Below are 20,723 nucleotides of genomic sequence, written 5' to 3'. Positions count from 1 at the left end.
TATTTGATACAGTTCAGCAAGATCCTTTCTTTTGGATGGCTGCATCCCCATTCTCAGTGTGTGCTGTAGGAACTTGGTGACCCCATGCATGCAGAAATTTTGGGTTCTCATAGGAAAGAGGAACCCCTGACTCTGCTCGGAGCACAGTGCTCCTGCTCACTGTCAGTTTAAAAAAACCAGAAGTGACACACTGAGGCTGAGATTTCCAAGAGCACTTGGCAGTGACTCGTGCCTGCTCGGCTGGGAGCTGAAGGGGTTTCATGTATGAAAAGCTGCCTTCAGGATTCAGAGTGCCTGTAGTGCTGGCATGGCAGCAGTTTTCCAACTCCTGGAGCTGGTGGAGCTGCAGCTGTACCAGGCTCTCCTGTAACAGGGCACTGTTTATCACTTCAGGATCCCTTGCACCAGCTCAGCCCAGAATCTTTCCTTGCTTCATTAATTTCTGGAGGTAGCCTTGAGTTAACCCATCACAAAACCAACTCTTTCAAACATGTTTCCTCTGTTACAAAGCTGCCCAAGTATTGCTTTTAAAGGAATCAATACCTGTAGTCCTGCATGTAATGTCTCCTCCTCTTCCCTGCAGGCAATCCCTCTCACTTCCCTACCCAGAAACTGAAAAGGTACACTTGTACCTGTCTTCCAGAGTGCATTGCAAAGCTCTGCCAGGTGCTTCTTCAAAGACTTACACCTCATTAAACAGCTTAGGGACCTTCTACTTTCTGTACACAGTTCAGGAGGACTGTTCATGACTTGCAATACCAATTCAACAGCTAATAGTGTTCTTCAATTTTTTTTTTTTATTATGCTGTCTAAAATCCCTGCACATTTAAAGGAGAATAGGAGCAAACCCCTCCATACATTTCACTGGGAGTGCACTAAAGTGCTTTATCACTTACAGAAAGTAGAATGGAAGCAATTGCTCAGAAAAAGGGCTGCACTTATTGACCCTTAAGTGGGGAACTGTAACCTCTCTTTGCTGACTTTGAAGACATTCAAGGTGCTCAGGTTTCTTTAGGAACCTTCGTGTGAACCATCTGCCCTGGTCCCTGATCTGTTACTCAGGTGATAATCGAAGAGCAGCCACCCTTTGGTCAACATTTCATCGTACGAGACAGGAGGGGTTTGCCTTCCTGTATCCACACCCACTGCTTTTATTCGTTTGCTGTTTGTGCATTGACAAGGTTATCATCCTGGAGCCCAGCCAGCGATTTAGTGTGTGCTATCAGCCTTTTGACTTGAAAACTGGAGCAATTTTTGACACAGGCTGGCTCCAGATTTCTCCAGGGAAGTCACATTTGCCTGAGACAGTGGGTAAAACCTGCCTCGCCAGTGGTTTTGGAATCACACCAGAGAAAGGGACTTACCTGAGAGCAGGGGGTTTGGTTTTGGCTGGTTTCACTGCTGTTTTTATTATGGGCAGGATTGTCAAGGCCAAACGTTACTGTGCTGAGTCACCAATCCGGGTCTGAGCAAAGGGTGAGAGATGCAAACAAAAGATGTGGGTCTGCAAGGTCAGGAAGGGTGATTGAGGGGTGTTTTGTGTTTTCGAAACATAATACAAGGTAATATAGGCAGTAGAGGCTTTAATTGTGTTGCAAGTTGAACTCTGCTTTTGGAGGAAGAACCTCTGTCCAGGGAGCAGCTCTGAGAGCAGGACATGAGGACCATGAGCATCCCCCTTGGGTGGGGCAAAGTGCAGCTGGCCTGCAGCTTCATCAGCCAGACATGGGCTGGAAGGAAGCAGCAAAAATGCCTCTGGTAGCACTGAAAAGCTTTGGGTCTTTCTGTCATGGTTTGGTGCAGGGCTAGCTGTAGTTCACTTCTTTCTGCAGAGCTCCTGAAGCTCTGCAGTCCATGGCTTTTGGTGTCTTTAGGACAACCCCTGGCAATGAGTGAAGAAATGTGGAAGTTACTGATCCTGAATATGAACAAAACAACTGCTAGTTGTGCTGTTGGATGGTCCCAGCAGCATATGCTGTAATGAACAATCTGCCAGACTCTTAACTGGAAAACTGCAGCCCTGTGCTGCACTGGCCTCAGGGGGAAAGAATGCAACCCCGATGGACCCTTGGGCAGTTCACAATTTCTTACTTTAACCACCACTTGCTGATAAACTGTGTCCAGAAATCTTGCCATTTGTATAGACAAAGTCTGGGATTCAGGAAAAGAAAGGGATTGCCCAATTATTGTCTTGCAGCTTCAAAACAGGAACTTGTTTTGATACATTGACTCGGTTCTGAGGGAAAAAAACAGGAAACTGGACACGCCTTTACTCAGCTTCCCCATCCAGCAGGATGTGCCCTGAAATTTTATGTGCAGGAATCAGCACAAATGACAAGGTAAGGAATTAAAAAAGTCAACAGAACAATTAATTTAGTTAAATACTCAAAGAAGATGCCTATGTGACAAGAACATGCTTGGATGTGATGACACCCATGAGACATGAAGACCACACGACAGACACTAATTCCCAGCAACTATATGTGATGGGATTTCCAGCCTGCATGCCATTGCTAAGTGTCAGGGATATTTGCAAATCTCTGTGAAAATGGAAGTTGTTGGTATTTTAGAGGGTAACTGCTCTAGGACATAGTATTACTGTCCAGAAACATTAGAGGTGAAGAGCTGTTCTGCTGCTGGGAGTGTCCTGAGGTGGATTGTTTTCCAGAAGCAGAATGTAGTAGCACTGCAGGCGACAGCAATAGTACTTTTTCTAATCGAATTATCCAGGGATATTTTTGAGCCTTTAGAAACGAGACTTCGGTGTATTGTATGCCCTAAAGAAATGATGTGTGACTGAATGTTTACACGTTCTCACGCGGATTTCTCAGAGGATTTCCAGTCTCTTTGGTAGGTGACTTAAGGATTAATGCTGCCCCACTTCACCTTCTCTGACACCAGACACTGATTTTCAATGCCATCTGCCTCTGCTCCGGGCCAGGACGAAACAAGCGACCCTGTGACAGTTGTCCGCCACTTTGAATGAGACATTTTTCCCCGGGGGAAAAATAGCCCTTTGTGGGACAGGAGCGCAGCACTGCGGGCTTGAAAGGGTTTATTTCGTCTCGGAGGCAGGAATGGCGTTTGCAGTTCATGATGGCCGTGTCAGACCCATCCCGGGCCCGCCGTCACACAGCTCCGGGCACGGGGATGGAGGTCGGTGCACGGCCAGAGCAATACGCCCAGTGGCTGGTGTCGGCAGGACGTGACTCTCTTTGCATATGCAATCGCGTGGGTGACACCAAGAGAGGTAAATGCCCTGGTAACGCTTCCTCGTGCCTGTGCAGGGTGTAGGGATCCTGCTTTGCCACGGTTTTGGATGCTCCACCAAAAAACCCGAGCGCCCATGCAGCGGCTTCCCACGGGCGTAGTTTGATCCCGGCTGACTTAATGGCGATGGCAGAGGTCCGGGGATGCGTGCAGCGCTGCCAGATTCCTGCTGGAGCAGCCGGATCCATTTCCTCCTGCCGCCTCCAGCTGCGGGGCTGACCCCGACCGAGCGTCCGGGGAGCTGAAAAAAAGAGAAAAAAAAAGAAGAGAGAGAGAGAGAGGAAGAGGAGGCAGAAGAGAAAGGCGGAGGGGTCGCTCGGCGCTGCCCGCGCTGCCGGAAGCGGCTCCCGGGCCCGCCCGCGGGCCGGGAGGGGCGGAGGGCCCGGCAGGTGCCGAGGATGGCGGCGGGCGACCCGGAGCGGGCGCGCTACTGCGGGCGGCTCTCCTACCTGTGCCTGAAGCTCAGCCTCATCACCTACTCCACCACCTTCTGGGTGAGCGCGGGGCGCCCTGCGCGGGGCTCCGCGACCGAGCGGCGCTGGGTGCGGGGCTGGGTGCGGGGCTGGCACACCCGCGGCCGTGGGCGCAGAGCCCCATCCGCGCCTCGGCACTGACAAACTGGTTTTGGCGGTGGGGACTCGGCAGGGGTTGGGAGTTTGGCAGGTGAAAATCGTTCATGTGCGTATGGAAATGCGGCTGGAGGTGGCAAACAGAGCCTTTGCCCTACAGCGTCGCTCCTCGGTGGATTGAGAATGTCCTGTCCCGAGTTACAGGTGTCTGGCACTTGCTGTCCTCATCCAGGTGTTAGAGCCAGAGAGGCGCAGGTGATGGCTCCAGACTATGACCACTGAGTTCTGAGATGTGGGAAATCCACACCAGGCGCCCTCGGGCTGGAAGGAACCCTTGGAGCCCTTTCAAGTGCTCTTTGTAAGCACTGTGATTTTTAAAGGGGCTTTTTCAAGTTCTGGGAAGATGATGGCTTCAAGTGGCATTGATGTCAGAGCAGGATGTTTTCTATTTGGCTTTTTCTTTTGAAATTTTGCTTAAGTTCTAGTTTGGCTGGTCTGTTTTTGTCTGACATGGTATTTACCAGTTGGGAGCATAAGGCTTTTGCTTTGCTGTGTAGGAGAAGAGGCTTAGATCTGCCAGGTTTGATAGTGAGTGTCAGAGACACCCCGTGATTTAATGAACAAAGATTGAAACACAAAGTGTTCGTTGTAATTCAGGCTCTTTGGGATTTCGGATGTCTTTTGTCTGTCTCAGCAGACAAAGCAACCCTTGGGTTTAGACTCCTGATGCTCCCTGTGTTCCTCCACAACTATTCCGCAGTTGTGAGATCCAGAAAGGGAAATTCAAATTTGCTGTGTTATTTTTCCGACCCTTTTTTGCAGCGCATCCTTCGCGGAGGAGCGTCTGCTCGGTGTTTTCTGTCGGCAGCAAGGGCCCTCGCTGGTGGGATGTAAACATTCCTCTGGTGGCAGAGAAAGGGCCCTTCTGAAACCATCCTCGGAGGACAAAGCCTCTTTCAGGCAGCCTGCGGATTTTATTTACTCTTTGTAGTTGCTCACTCTGGATTTTCAATGCTCTGCCCTCGTTTATAAACAAGAGCTTCCATTTGTTGGCCGGGGGAGATGGTTTGCTCTGGGAGGGGGAGGATGGGGTGGGCAGGAAGGAGGGGAATGCCAGGGGATTGTGGAATTGTTTGGGCAGCTGGTGCTGGGCAGCGTCCCGCTGGCCCCGGGGCCGAGCACCCGCCGCGTTCCGCGTGGGCTTCGCGCGTGGAATTCGCTTTTGTTGCAGCTGAGCGAAGCAGATCTCGTCGGCTGGAAATAACGTCAGTTCTCTTCTCAGCACCGCGCTTCTTGCTGAGTTTGTTGATTTGTTTTTTTTTTTTTTTTTTCTTTAATCGGTGTAAATGGAAGCGTGGCTGTGGGAGTGTTGGCTTTGTTGAATGCTGGGTGCTTTGTGATGTTCTGCTGCTGTCTGGATGTTCACTCAGTTCCCTCCCTGCCGTTCCAATTCCTCTGGTACCTTATGAGTGATGAAGTCCCGGATTTGAGTCCCCGGGATGGCTTTAAACCACCAGGCACTAAATACCAGCCTTGTCTGAAGCAGAAAGGAAATTAAAGCATTGCTGGGAGTGTCGGAGGGGATGTTTGCTACAGGCCTTGTGGTCTTCCCCTGTCGCCCAGGGCTTTTTTAAAAACTAGCTGTCAGTGTAACTTTTCCAGATACCTCTTTTCCTGATGAATGGGACTGTAATGTAATTTTCTTGCCCAGCTGAAACAAAACCCAACATTTTAAACAGAAGGTGCTCTTGTTGAGCTTCATTTAAGAAAAAGAACTGTAAATACAGGGTTAAAGCTTCTACTTATAAATAAATAAACGCATGCTTCTCCTTTCTCTTGGGACAGCAGGCAAAAGCCCCAGAGAAATCCCCGGTATTTGCTGGTGGAGCTCATGTGGTGTGAGTTTTGCCGTGCACACAGCTGGGCTGCCAGGCCGGGAGCTGCTGTGGAGGATGCGGGATGGAACAGCCCTGGGTGCTGTGTCCCACCCCAGGACAGGGAGGGACAGCACCGGCAGGACAAGGGACTCGGGTGGCATGGCTGCTGCCGTGGCACATCTGCTTGCCACGAGTAAATGCTGCTGTTGGTTCGGCCATTAAATGTTGGAAAAATTTTTATTAGATGCTTAAGAAAATAGAAGATAATGGAAGCATAAGTCTTGGAGGGTGTGGGAGCAGTGAAGTGAAAAGCAGCGAAGATATGTGTATATAAAGATGCTATATGTATTTATGTATCTAAAGTTCTTAAAGTATCTTGTTTTATTTTATTTATATTATTATAAAATATTATAATAGATAAATATTTTATTTACGGGTACCTTTTAGTCAAAAACCCCCTGAAATGTAATGCTTTGATGAGAAAACTATGGTTAAAAAAAAGACATTTCAGTAAAAAGTTCTAGTCTTGAAACAACAGTCTTCTGAAATTCTGGTAATCCCTATCAAGCTTTAATACCTGTGCTTTATGTCCAGAGGTTTTTTTTTTGTTTTGTTTTTGGTTTTTTTTTTTACTTTTTAAACAAGGTATTTACCAGGCAAGAGTTATTGTTGTTAATGACACTTCAGTGTTTGCAGGAGAATCTGGTTTTGGGGTTACTCTCAATTCGCTCAAATTTTAAGTTGCTTTTTAAATAGCTTCAGTATATTTTCTTTTTATGGTTGAACCCTCCTGAGAATTTTCTCTCTTCAAATGACAAACTAAGGGCATTCCCTACATATTGTCCTTTGTTGTCATTATTAATTTCCATAGAAAATCAAGAACTTCCAGTAAGTTGCTATTTATTTTAAGATAGCCCATAATTAAAAAAATATTTCAACTGTTTGGCTCATGGACTCATAACTCACATCGTGCATCCCTCTAGCCCTTTGTCTGGGATATACTGTGTCATATCCAAAATTAAGAAGTGAAATTAAAAAGAAGTATAATTAAGAAGCATTGGTGTGCAGAGAGCAGACTCCTGTTTCCTGGGGGAATGTCAGGTCAGGAAAGGGGAATGTTGTTTATCAGATTGCCAAAATGATTGATTTGTGCCTGGTCTCCTCTCTGATGATGTGTCTGGCTGTTGGAGTCGGCAGCAAAGTTTTTCCACTGCAATTTTTGTAATGAAGTATTGTGGGCTATTTTTAATTTTAATTAATTTAGCATAATTCAAAGTGATTTGCAGCACACTGTAGCTTTAATGCCAAATGATTTAGACCTATCTAATTATTTTGATTGAAATATCTTTACCTTGTTAAATGAAAAATGTCCCTTCCTATTTCACTTGCCAGCTTTATCTGGTAGTTGCTCAAGGAAGTGATATCATTTCAAACTTGTCAAACTTGTTTGTTTGTGTTTTTTTCTTTTAATTAGTTTTTAATCTGGTGCCTTTCTCCTGATGGCAGGAAGAGTGGAGGTATAGGAAATATCTGACTGTAGTTACTGAGCTTAAATACAGTAGGAGTTAATATGAAGGGGCAGATAGGCTGTTTGCAGACCAGCTTAGAAACTGGGTTATGTTAGAGGCATGTATGTATTTCTATATATTTATACACACAGAGAGAAGGACAGACAGACACACAAAGGAGGGTCATTAAAGCCATGGCAGTTGGTCATATATGTAATATATGTGATCTCAGATGGGTAATAAATTACATTTCAGGCAGTGATGTATATTTTGATTAGTTTAAGTTCCAGAATGTTAAAACATGATGAAATATATTTTTGAAGTGAACAAGTTTCATTTTTTTCCAACTCAGCTCTTTTTCTTCTTTAGTCTTCGAGAGGTTTTATATTTTTTTTTTAATCCAAACTTCTGCTTTGGATGTTTCATTGTTTATAATGAATCTTGAAGTGAGCAGTGACAGGTTCCTGTGTACTCACAGCCTGTCATGTCTGTGTTTACTGGCAGAAAAAATAACATCCCTGCTCTCCTCTGTTTCTCTTCCAGGTGATCGGAGCCCTCGTCCTTGCAGTTGGGATTTATGCAGAAATTGAAAGACAGAAGTACAAAACTCTAGAAAGTGCCTTTCTAGCCCCAGCAATTATTTTAATACTTTTGGGCATCGTGATGTTCCTGGTATCCTTTGTGGGTGTACTGGCTTCTCTGAGAGACAATTTATGCCTTCTGCAAGCAGTAAGTGTTGGAATTTTTATTCCTAGTTTCTAAGGCTTGTTGCTTTTGCTTTCCACTGTCCCCTGAATTCACATCCAGAACTATGTCTGCGCTGAAAAACATTTGAACGAGGTTGCTTTTTAAAAAGATTTAATTAAATGTGAGTTTAGTGGCTGTGGTCCCTTCCTCAGGGAGCAGCAGCACTGGGTCTTGTCAGCGGCAGGAGCGGCGAGGTCTGAGCCCAGCGCTGGGAAAAGGAGCTTCCAGCAGCTCAGGCAGTGTGGGAAATAACCAGGAATGGGAGTTATTATCAGTCGGTGTGTATCTTGTGCAAACCCAGCTGCCAAGGTGCCACTTGGTGCTGGCTGCTCGTTTCAGCCCAGGGGAAGCAGCTCAGGGGAGAAGCCCTGGCTCAGGCTGACGTCCGGCGTGGTCCTGTGGGAAATGGGTTTCTAGAGAATTCTTGAAGTCTGATAGAAGGCTTTGAGATAAGAAATGTTGACTTAGAAATGTTATAGAATAAAAACAGATGTTGTTGAGAGAGAAATAGAATTAGAAATAAGTTTGAAAAGATGACTCTGTAAATAAGGATATGTCAGAGAAATAGAACTATGAAAGATACATTGTAGTAAGACTTATGAGGGGTAATTTTAAATTATTAACTTTAAAGCATTTATAGTATAGTGTAGCAAAAGCTGACAAACTCAAAATCACTTATAATCCAACATGGCCAGAGTCTGTCTGTCTTGCCCTGGAAAATGTGTGTCCAACCTCAGACGTGGAGCTTGGGCCTTTGAGAGAAGGGCCCTGAGGGTGAAATGAAAGGCACAAGGTTTTTCTCCCCAGTGCCTCTGAAAAGGTGAATTTTAGGGAAATTCCTGAGGTAGCAGATGGAAGCTGCACGTGTGATTAATTAAAAGTAAAGGGTGCAAACTTCATTTCCTCCTGCACTGAGTTGGTGTTGGAAAGGCCCTTTTAAAGGCTACCTAGTGTGACCCCCTTGCAATGAGCAGGCTCACCTTCCACTGGACCAGGATGCTCAAAACCTGACCCAACCTGGCCTTGTCACGTCAGTTCAGCCTAACAAAATGCTAAATTCGTGGTTTGTTACGGAGGGCAAAGCCTGAAATAACCATGGATTTGGAATTTTACTGAGAGTCCCTCCTTAGGCTTCTTCCCACTGAGCGTGCTGGTGTGTCAGATGCCAGGAACATTTTCTGTTCCCATCCTGGTAGCAAACCCAGCTGGGTGTTGAACAAAGCAAGTTCCTGATGCCAGCTTCCCTGGCTGATTCCAGATTTAGCAGGAGAAAAGATACCTGGTGAATTCCTGACACCGAGCACACAGAAATTAAAGCAGCCTTCAGGGGAGAGCATTAGGGATTATTTTCAGACAAGGGATCTTAAAACTTCTCTCCTGATGAAGCTCACTGTTACACAGCAGACCTAAATTTGCTTGACACCTGTTTTTTATGCCTGAAGGGTTGGAAAAAACATTTCAAGTACTGGCATGCTGCAGCTCTCTCACAGTGCAATGGATTTTTTCATATTTTTCACATTTTGCACACTCTTTCATGGGCATTCGTGGATGCACACATGGTTGTGCGTGAGTGTATTTTGAGCACATGTATATACATAGGCAAATAAATGTGGGAAGCAACATATTAAAAGCCACTAAGTCTGGAATTTTGCTTTGATTTAGCACTGGCAGTGTAGAAGAAGGTGGTTTGGATTATCTTAAGGTGTGCTGCTTTATCCACTAATTGAAAGCTAACAGGTAAGTACTGGTTTTGTAGGAAGCATAAAAACATGGAGTGTGGTGTGGTTTGTAGCAGCCCATCAGTATGCTTCTCTGGGATGCTGGTGTGGAAAGGACTGTCTTGGCAGCATAATTTCATCTAATGGTTTTGAGTCCGTTCAGAGCAGAAAAATAATATGCTTGCCAATTGGGCAAAACCCAAAGTAATTTAAGTGAGGAAAACAGGCTTTCTCATGACATTGATAGTTTCATAAGAACAAACCCATAATTTCATATTTTCCTTTAAACTTCCATACTGAAAGCCAAGTCTACTGGCAATTGAACGCTAGACTTAAAGGAACTAATTGAAAGAGTAATTGGGGTTCTGTCTAATGACTGACTTGCACTTGCTTTCCTGCAGTTCATGTACATCCTTGGACTCTGCCTGCTGATCGAGCTGACGGGCGGAGTGGTGGCCCTGATCTTCAGGAACCAGGTGAGCTGCTTGCTTCAGGTTTTGCTGTGATTGAGCTCTGCTGAAGAACAGTTGTCACCTGAGCACTCTGCAGACAGGCCCAGGCTTTTCAGGGCTCAGCAGTGGGGTTTGCCACCGCTCTGGAGATGAATTCCAGGTTAAGGAACTTGGAGAAAATCTGGTGGCTACAAATGTGCAGTGCAGGCAAAATGAGTTTCCAGCTCTTTGTGGATGACAAAATGCTTTCTTCTCTTTTGCCAGCTGGGTCTGACAGCTAATTGGGGACGTTTCCAGACGGATTTGGAGGCTGTTGTTATTTCATGGCCCAAATGTTTTGCCTCAGTTAAAGGACAGCTCTTCTCTGCCCACATCCATGAGCAACGTAGCAAATTTATCTAGGAGACTCCATCACTGACAAGCATGATATAACTGTATACAGCCCTTGATTTTTCTGCACAGAAAGCAGCAGGCTATTTTTTTTTTTCAGTTAGAAATGCTTTAAAATGTAAATGTATTCACTATGGCAAGTACTAGATGTCTATGCTTCAATTTACAGTGAGACGACTACACTTAGGGACAGCTTTCTTCCCTTGTTTTTCAAGGTTAGTGGAGAAGTTTGGTTAGGGAGAACAAGAGAGTATTTATGGAAGCTTAGTGTAGTAGCCTCTGCGTATGTCCTGTTTGTTTTGCATGTCATGTGCATTTTTCCCATTTCTTTCTCTACTTCTTTTTCAAATTTGTGCAGTCTAAATGGGGTTTTTGACCAGCTAGGAGGGTCCTGTACTATTTCTCATCAGTGATGTGATCATCCTTTTTGTTCTGGTTAGTTTGTGGGTGTTGCAGTTTGTAATATTGAGAAGATTACTGGGTGTATTTCAGGTTTTTTGACCTCTAAGGCTTTAGCTTTGTCCATTTCAGCAGCTGCATTGAAAGCAAAGTTGTTACATTCTGGTAGTGATTAGTCCCTGGTTTTGCTGCGCTGAGATTGTGCTGGATCTTGAAAACTAAATACTCTTTTTTTCCCTGCCTTTTCTCTCATCTTCTGAACTTTAAAAACACTTTGTTGATTTAATTTCTAATATGCCATGCTGAGGAGACACCATTTTATATCTGCCATCGCCATGCTACCATATTTCTTAAAACAGCTACACAACATACAAACATACAAAAAACATACAAACACACCTTTTTTTCCGCTCCATGTGGAATAAAGCTCTCTATCTGGCAATTATGGACTCTTTGGAAACTCAAATTCATGGAAAGTTCATGGAAAATAAAAAATTCATGGATGGTGGTGACACAGTCAAGTCTTGTTGCTCGGGGCGTGGTGCAGACCACAGTGCCAAGATCCACCACCCAACCCCACTGCTCTGTCATCCAGAAGATGCTGAGGGTCCCCAGGGACAGGGATCCTGGGATATCCATATCCAGGGATAATGGGACCATCTCTGGGAGGTGCTTGGAGAGTCTCAGCAGTGAGAGGTGTCGCACTGCTGGAACTTGCCAGCCCAAACCCAGCACTGAGGCTGCTCCTCTAGAGGAGAACAGATGGTTGGTCCTTGCAGGGCTTTAATGAGTGTTTTGTTTTTTTCTCTAAAAAAAAAAGAAGGAAAAAAGCCTTTTATTTTGTGCTCATCAGTTACACTTGTCATTTTAACCTGCTCTTCTAATTCTAAGCCCATGTGCCCATTGTGCAACCCATGAATCTTGTTCTCCTTTTGCTTTCTAGACAATCAAATTTTTAAATGATAACATTAGAAGAGGAATTGAGAATTACTATGATGATTTAGACTTCAAGAACATCATGGATTCTGTTCAAAAGCAGGTTTGTTGGTTTGTTTTGTTTTGTTTTTTTTTTCTCCTTGGACTAAGTCAGGAACAGCTTTGAGTTTTTCTGGTGGTGTGACAGTCAAGTTGTTACTGATGAGGGGGATGAGATCTTGTGTGTCATCTCTTATGGTGTTGCTGCTGAGGTCAGGGCTCATCCAGCATTCCAGCTGGCATTTAAAATCCTCTTACATCACTGCAAAAAGAGAGGGCCAAATGCAGCTTTTGCCTTGGCAGGTCAATTCAATGCTCAGGGTCAGATCCTTCAAACCTGTAGGTTTATAGTGGCCCCACAGCTAGATTGAGATGAATTCAGCCTAAATTCCAGCCATGGCCTTGCACTCAGTGCTTCTGCTGGCTGGTCCAGGAGATTGAGAAGCATCTTGCTAACAGGAGGCATTGGGTAAAGAGAAATGAGGTGGCACTTGGGCTGCCACAACCTGGGCCACTGTGTGGCTGCTCGAGGGCATGAACAGGGCCATTTAACCAGGTGCTTATTGTGAGGAAGTACCAGTGGAAGAGCATCTACCTGCCATTAAAATTCAGAAACTCTGATGAGCCCAGCTGGGCATTACTTAATGGCACCTGGCATTGACTCACAGCCTCACAGCCTTTTTTTTTTTTTTAATAAGGCTGATCTGTTGCAATGTTTATTGGGTTATTGAAGAGTTCTGCCATGCAGTTCAGAGGCTGTAGAAGGAGCAGAAAGTGTTCAGCAATGTGATGTCAGGGCCCATGCAAAGTCCATGACCATGCCAAGTAATGGTTATTTAAAAAATTGACTTAGGAAGTGATACATATATTCTAGGACATCGTTATGGAGATGGCAGCCTGCTTTGAAAAACAAAGTTAGCATGGAAAGTCTGTCAGAAGCAGACCATCCTGAGGAAATTTTGTCATTAGGCTTCATAATGCTTTAAATTTTCCATGCACTGCCCAAAATTATGGGTACGTACAGCGAGCCTACACGTTAGTGATTAAATGAGCTCCTCCTTTTCCCTCCGTTTAAATTATAAAGTGAATATTTATATTAAGTCAGTGTAAACTTAAAGTATTTGTTTGCCAGCTTTCAGTTCTTGTAAATTACAGCCACAATGTTTTGGTGAGATTAATTTATGCCTTAAAGCAATGCTTTTGTCTTTTAGATCCAGTTGGAAATGTAGTTGTAATTCTTAAAACAACTGCAGAGGTAGATTGCAGGTCAAGATAGAGTTAATGTAAAAACACTGCTTAATGATGTCCAGAGCTGGAAAAGTAGTTTTTTCAACTCAGAAAAGATGGGAGGTGGACTTAGCACCAAGTACTTTGCTCTGGCACCCTGAGTGACAGAGGAGTTCAGAGGGTGACAGAGAAGTATTACCTGTATCTTTAATTCTTTGTAATTGTATTTATCATACACATTCATACATGCTGTGCTGATAAAATGACAGATTTTTTTGGTAGCTCAGGGCTTCTAAAATAGTTTTCTTCTTTCTTTGTTTTCTACTTGTTCAAAGAGTTTAAGGTACAATTTTTTTCCCCTTTTCCTTTTGGAATTCAAGAATCATTTACGTTGGAGAAGACCTTTGATATCATTGAGTTTTGTGTCTTTTTTATTGTATTTTTTTTTTCTCTACAGTTCAAGTGCTGTGGTGGGGAAGATTATAGAGATTGGTCCCAAAACGTGTATCACAACTGTGAAGCTCCAGGACCACTGGCTTGTGGGGTGCCCTACACTTGCTGCATCAGAAATAAGGTGAGTCTTGGTCCCTCAGCATCACTGAAAAAAAGCACCTGACACTAGGAAGTCTGGGGTAAGAAGGGAAGGAAAACGGGTCCTTTCTTCCCCTAATGGATCTGTGGGTCTTGACAGCTTGAAAGGGAGAAAATAATGGATTAGATGTGCTGGCTGTGGTCCATTTTACTGACCCACTTCTCAGCCCCAGAAGGGATCTTGGGACCTCCACTAATCTCATGGCTCGCCCCAACCAGACCTCCTTAAAATTCAGTTTTGCTGGTGTTTTCCCCAGGGTTTGCTGCTCCAGCTTTGCCAGGAAGCCTGGGACCTGCTGGTTTCTGTGGGTGGGGGGTCAGACTGATGTGCCCCAGCTGCTGCGTGAATTAAAAACCACACAGAGTGACCTTGTCATCTTCAGAATAATCCAAAAATGTGGGCAACTGACCTCAGGGTGAGGGCATGCTTGTGGGCACAGGTCTGCCCCGACCTATCCTTGAAAACTTCCTTTCTCTAAAGTGCTGGAAGGACTGGAGTCTGAACCAGTTTCTCAGCTCTGATGAACTGATCCTCACTGGTGCTGACAGCACTAGGAGCAGGCATTGATTTTCATGCAAATGTGTTTTAATTAATTCTGTAATTCACTGCCCTTCATTTGAGGGGTGCATGTCATGCTGAATTTGATGAAGAACTATTCCTCAACTACTCCAGTACAGCCAGTCCCTGCCTCACTGGGATTTGATCTCAGGCTGAATATGAGCTAGAGAGACTGGGTGTGTGTAAGATGGATATCCTGCTGCTGCCTGGTTTAGGCTGCCCTTTCAACATCTGCCTTCAGCATGGCTGTTTAATTAAAAAAAAAAAAAAAAAAAGACAAATAGATGCAATGATTGTGTCAGTAATCCTCCTTGGTGTCGCTGAGAAATGTGTATCACAGGAAGGTGTTTATTACATGTGCACACACATTTTTGGTGTGTGGGAATGGTCTATTTAAATCTGTAATGAGCTTTGATTTATTCTCAGAAACCAAAGCTGAACAGTCATGCTTTGAGTCTTAGCTGTTTGAGAAAAAGCCTGCAGCTGGATGGAGCAGAGCAACTCAGGATTTTGCCTTCAGGAAAGGGAAAGCACTGAAATAAAAACTTCTCCAGGGAAAGATGGGGGTATATTCTCTGTGTGCTTCACCGACAGCTGGGAGGGAAGGATCAGGCTGCTGGTATCCCATGGAGTTAAGCCCAGGGAAGTTAAAGAAGGGCAGGGAGAAGCCCCAGGTGGAAGTGTGGCTCATGCAGGTGCTGCAGCAGGCGAGGGCTGCAGCTCTGCAGCAGAGGTGCTGCTGCTGCTGAGCCGTGTGTGGCACGGGAGCGCAGCACCAGGGCTGTGCCTCAGGAAGAACAACCAGAAGATGCATCAGTCTTGTGTGTTTGACAAATCCTTCCAAATACAGGCTGGTTTCTGTCCCAGAAAGCTACAGATATGGTTTGTTATTACTCATTGGCTTTGTAGTCATGGAAAACTCCTGCTAATGTCGGTGCCTGGATGCTGATCCTCTGTTAAAGCCTTCTGCTAACACGAGCCAGCTCGTACTGGGGGGGCTCTAAAGGAACTATATTTATGTCAAATTATTTACTGAAGACTTACACTAGTGGAGTGGATAGAAATTAGTCCCAAATGCCTATAATCCTCTGTTTCCAATGCATTTATCTCCTCTGCGTACATTTGCTTATGTCACGGTGTCCTGTTAGCAAATTCTGTGTTTAAAGTTAAAGGATGGGACTGCCTTCCTTGTGGTCACATATTTTGGGAGTGACCACGTGTCAGTCAGTCAGGCTTCAGCTGTTTTGGGAACATGAAATCACTCACAGCCAACACAGCACACTGGTGCCTAATATTGATACTGACTTCCAAGTGGATTTATTACCTGTGGCTGGCAGATGGGTACCCCACACAGTTTCCCAACAGCCCTGTGGAGAGTCTGAGCTTTTTGTTTGAGGAATGTGCTGAGCCTTGTTTGTCAGCCAGTGTGTGTTCAAGGTGAGAGCCCAGCTTTCTGGGGGGCTTAAAAACTTCTCCTTATTGGCCGCTTCCTTTGATGCCAGTGAGTTTTTACATTGGATGATTTTCATTTTCATGATTTTCAGGTTGGCTTTTCCAGGCTCTCAAGGTAGAGCCTTGGAACCCACAGAAGGCGTTACATGGCTACAGAAAATATGTTAGTAGTCTGTGGTGAATGCAAGCACTCAGTCTCTTTTAAGTATATGAGTTTTATATTCATGTATGTAATGGTATTGTATGAACATTGTAATGAATTTAGTGTTGTAAAAGGCCTTCATAGTATTGGAAGTTACTTGAAACTAAGATATTTCTGAGCTTAAATATGTCATCATCTTGGCATGAAGGCTGTGTTAACCCCTGGCTTTAGGAATAAGGTGTGTTAAGTTATTAAGGCTTTAAAAGGAAATTCAGCTGTTCATTCTGTGGAAACAGCTGTGTCACACAGCTCTGTCACAGCTTGGTTTGGTTGCTGGTGCCACCTTGCTTTTGTTGGATAGAAATGGTTCAGATTGTCAGTGACACACTGACAATACTCATTCCTCTAAAATCATGGGGAGCTCTAACTAAATCTGACACTGGGGCTGCTGGGATAAGCTGGTGTTGGACTGGGAAGTAACCCTGTCATTGCTTTTATATGAGCTGGGTGAACACAGAGTAAAAATAATATTTCTGTGATTTTAGTTTCCTGCTGCAGTTCATATTTGTTGTTTTCTTTTCAGACAGACATTATCAACACTATGTGTGGATACAAAACCATTGACCAAGAGGTAACGTAGTCAGTGCCCACCCTGGGGCATGGCAGAGGGTGCTGCTCCTCTGCATTTTTTTGGTCTGTTATAAAAGTGTTTTCTATGTGCTTTAATCTTCCAGGCAGTTAAATCGGCAATTAAAATGGTTCTTTTTTACTGGAATAATTTCCATATATGAGAAAAATCTCATCTTGTTTGATTTTTGTGTCTTCCCTTCTTTTAATTTTCCTTGATTCCTGGTTTTTTGACAACTTTCCCAAGCTAATTGCACAATCAATGCACAAAAAGCTGCTTTCAAAATGTGAAGCAGTGACTTGAGTTGGGGAAAGCTTTTAGTACTTAAAAGCCAAAGTTTCTCACAGAGTAAAACTGGCATTGATAAAAGCCAACTTAGCTGTTTGCAAGTATTTTATATCCCAGGAGTGGGTGTTTTATTTTTAAGCCTGTGACAGTACCCCTGGAGGAGCAGGGGGACTTCCCTGGTTGTGCTGGCTGCCTTCTCCTCCCTCCAGGAGTGGGATGGGGCCTCTTCCTTCAGCCTTCCCTTTAGGGAGCAGCCCCGGTGGCTCCAGAGGAGAGGCTGCCAGCTCAAGGCAGTAATTGCAGAGTGATTAAGAAGGGAAATCGGTAATTGGATCTGCCCGAGTTCTCCACTCCTGGCTTTGGAGTGCTGGGAGGAGGCAGGGCCGGGGCTGGTCTGGAAAAGCTCCTCTCCCCAGCTCATTTGGGGTACTTGGAGCACAATGCCAGCCTGGGTTGTTGGTTTTTGGGATTACCGGTTATCTTTAAATACAACTTGCCTTCATTCAGATTCATTGATTTGTGGCTTAATCACCTGAAGGCTGCAGCCAGGCTCTAACACGGAGCACTTGAGCTTATGCTTAAATTCACCCCATTCATCTGCTTAGGACCCTCTGCAGCCTCAAGTGCTTTTATATTATGGGTTGGGGTCACGGAGCAGCACAGCTTGCAGGACTGAATCCAAAATCCTCTTGTTCCTGACCTTTTTAGGGTCTTTTTGCAAAGCACTTGGTCCACAATTTATGTTTTTCCACTGCTGTATTTTCAACTTGGAAGCAGAGATGAAAGCTAAAGAGTGACATCTCTGCATTCCAAGTGGTCTTAAATGAGAATTGGGTGCATTTCTTGTTGAAAAATAGCTGCAACAAACAGGTTTAAGACAATGAAATTACTTACTCGGGTGTAGAATAACTTTTAATAATAGAGTAATTTGTTGAGGTGTGGAGCAGCTTAACAACAGATGGAAGAGTTACTGATGAGGTCTTTGTTAAACTCGGTGGGTTTAAGGAGGTGGGAAGGCAAACCACATCTGCCACATGCATCTCACGCCAGTGGAGCTGCCTGCTGAACCCTTACTCTGATATTTTTCAGCGCTTGAGTGTTCAGAACGTTATCTACGTCCGAGGGTGCACCAATGCTGTGCTCATTTGGTTTTTGGACAACTACAGCATCATGGCTGGCGTGCTGCTCGGCATACTGCTGCCCCAGGTGAGAGAGGGGGAACGTGTGATTTGTGGGTCTGGGAAATCCCATTTGACCATAATCACAGTTTTCTTTGTGAATTTAATGTAACTGATGAGCTGAAGTAATGTAGCATTCTGGTAATTCAGTAGCATCGCTGTTGCAGGATTTGGTGAGGCAATTTGCTTTTGTTTGGGGGATTTTTTTTTTTTTTTTGATTCCTCCCCTGTCTGTGACTAGTGTGCCTTCCCAAAGCCCCAGTGAGGCAGGCTGTGCTGCCTGACTGGGCTGCCCTTGCCCTGGTTGCCTTGGCAGTTCCTGGGCGTGCTGCTGAGCCTGCTGTACGTGACGCGGGTGGAGGACATCATCGCGGAGCACAAGCTGGGCGAGCGCCTGTTCGGGGACGTCCCCGGGGCTGCCCCCGACCTCGGCGGGGCCGGCTGCTGCATGTGCTACCCGGGCTGAGCCAGAGCCCCAGCCCTGCAAACCAGGCAAAGCCGGTGCTCTGGGCTGGGCCAGGCTGGGGGTGCTGGAGCAGCCGGCAGCTGGCGGTGGGTGCGAGCCAGGACACGGCGGAGGGGCCCCACGCGGGTCTGTGGGTGACTAAATTCCTTCTGCGTGATTGCTGAGTGGTGACACGGCCAGAAAAAAACTGGAGAAGATTTGAACTTCGATTTCTAGGAAGTGTCTTTGCGTCTCGGGGTGTCCTGTATAAGTGTTTGTCCTTTTCCAGCTTTATTTTCTTACTCCTTCCGGAGAGATTTCTTACCGATCCACATGGTGAATATTAAACGTGTGTTTAATAGTGGGGTTTTATGCTACTCATGATGGATTTACTGACAATAATGGATGTGATGCTGATCACTTTCATTGCTCAGTTTTCTGTGCCTTTTAATAATGGGGCAGATGCCAATGTCAAATCGGTCAGGTAATGCTTGATCTATTTTCTAATGCAGTTTATTACTGTGTGGCTTTTGTATAAACTTACAGGATGTTTGAGTCTTGGATGTACTGTATTTTTCCCCTGTAGTAAATTAACTAGGTGATTTATGACTTTATATTTTTTTGGAATTCTGTATGTCAAGATGTTTTTAAAATTTACTGTCTAAATAAAAACAATGAGTTTTTGTTGGTTTTTTTTTTTAAAGGGCATGGGTTTCGTTTATGATGATTTTTATTTTCTTATGTAACTTAAGCCTGTCCCTCAAATGCTGAATCAAAAGGTAGAAGTAGCAGGAGCTGTGAGTCTGGCTTGCATGCTGCCTGCCCAAGCAGTTTTTGGAGAGTCACTGAACATCTGTGCCTCCCTGGCTTCTCTTAGTCCAGCAAGAGCTCTGGGGTTTTTGTTGGTGTTCCTTTGTCCTGAGCAGTCTCTCCAGCCCCAGACAGGCCTGCAGGCAAAATGCAAAACCTAATTATCATAATATTTCAATTAAACCGAAGTCAGGATGAGAATAAAGCAGGTTTATATCCTGAATATAAATCTCTTATTTTCTGAACACTCCAGTAAGAAAAACAGGGCAGCATCTGACATTATTCTCTCCTTGCTGCTTTTTGTTGCTGTTTTTTAAAATAAATTTCTTGTCCTGTATTGTAAACGCAGGCAAACCCAATGGGAAGGAATGACCGTGTCTGACTCAATTCGGAAGGCTGAATGATTTCTTTATTATAACTATGTTAAAATACATCAATATACTATATAAAAGGAGAATACTAAAACTACATACTACTTTCTCTGACTCTAACTCTCACCCAACTCGTGACCCTCTCTAAGAGTCCAGGTGGGTTGGATTGGCCATCAGGCTCAAACAATCCTCACCAGAATCCAACCAAGCAATCACCCCAGGTAAACAATTCTCCAAACACATTCCACATAGGAAAAACAAAGAGCAGAAATAGAAATTGTTTTCTCTTTCATTTCTCTCTGTGCACCTCTATAAAAAATCCTGAGAGGGAGAGAAATGTGCTTGCCACAGTCCTGGACTTTTTTTTTTTCTGCTTCCTTCAAAACTCAGCGTTTGCTGCTTAACTCTCTGCCTTCACCAAGAGTCTCTGAACAAACTTCATGTGTTTCCAGGAGCCAAAAAAGGACTCGCCGGGTTGCTCGGTGTTCCTGATGGTTTCTGGGGACAGATCCCAGCCCAGCAGGGGCAGTGGGAGGTCCGCAGCACGCTCTAGCGTTGGGTCCTGCACATGGCCACTACTTAAATATTTAATTGCTCCTTTCCACCCAAATTTTCCTGGTCTGTCTTGAATGATGTGTTCTGGTAAGTTAAAAAGCAAGGTGTGTTTTAATGGTGGGTTTGTGTGCAAGGAGAAGGGAGGAGGAGCAGCTTGGGAGGATGGGAAAATTGAAGCTGGAGTTGGTTTGTACAGGGACTGGGCTGGGAAGATGGGAATGACAAAGGTAGTTCTCCTTTGGTGACAAAAGTAAGGGTTTTTTTTTTTTTTCCCCTAATAAATGTAAATATGGGGGTGGTGTGAAATATGAGATAGCCCAGAAACCAGGAGGTGGCCCAAGTGTGGTTAAACTTTAGGTGGTTTAAATGAAATGGGGGGAGTATTTTGGGATACAAGAGAGCAACTATCCCTTATGAAGAAAATTTGTGAGCTGATCTGAATTTTCAGCCATCCCCACTGACAGAGTTTGGGTGGGAGTGATGTCAACCTGACAGTCACAAAGTAAACCCTGTATGATTTTGTTTAATAAATGATTGATTCAGAAACTATTGACCCTTCCCATTCCCTAGGA

At 44.7% G+C, this 20,723-nt stretch overlaps 1 protein-coding gene across 2 annotated transcripts; it reads left to right on the top strand.

The window, feature by feature from the left end:
- Nucleotides 1-3,624: 3,624 nt before the first annotated feature.
- TSPAN15 (tetraspanin 15) lies at nucleotides 3,625-19,123 on the top strand. Of its 2 annotated transcripts, XM_021529080.3 has the most exons (8): nucleotides 3,625-3,764; nucleotides 7,768-7,953; nucleotides 10,091-10,165; nucleotides 11,874-11,969; nucleotides 13,590-13,706; nucleotides 16,460-16,507; nucleotides 17,882-17,998; nucleotides 18,287-19,123. In XM_021529080.3, exons 1-8 carry the CDS (start codon nucleotides 3,669-3,671, stop codon nucleotides 18,434-18,436), a joined length of 885 nt encoding a protein of 294 aa, XP_021384755.1. In that variant the 5' UTR covers nucleotides 3,625-3,668; the 3' UTR covers nucleotides 18,437-19,123. The 2 variants fall into 2 exon arrangements, with proteins under 2 accessions (XP_021384755.1, XP_077640911.1); XM_077784785.1 differs by lacking the exon at nucleotides 11,874-11,969.
- Nucleotides 19,124-20,723: the final 1,600 nt, after the last annotated feature.

This window comes from Lonchura striata, chromosome 7, assembly GCF_046129695.1.
Source record: "Lonchura striata isolate bLonStr1 chromosome 7, bLonStr1.mat, whole genome shotgun sequence".
NCBI lineage: Eukaryota > Metazoa > Chordata > Aves > Passeriformes > Estrildidae > Lonchura > Lonchura striata.
The sequence above is the reverse complement of the archived record's forward strand: the minus strand, read 5'-3'. Positions and strand labels throughout refer to the sequence as shown.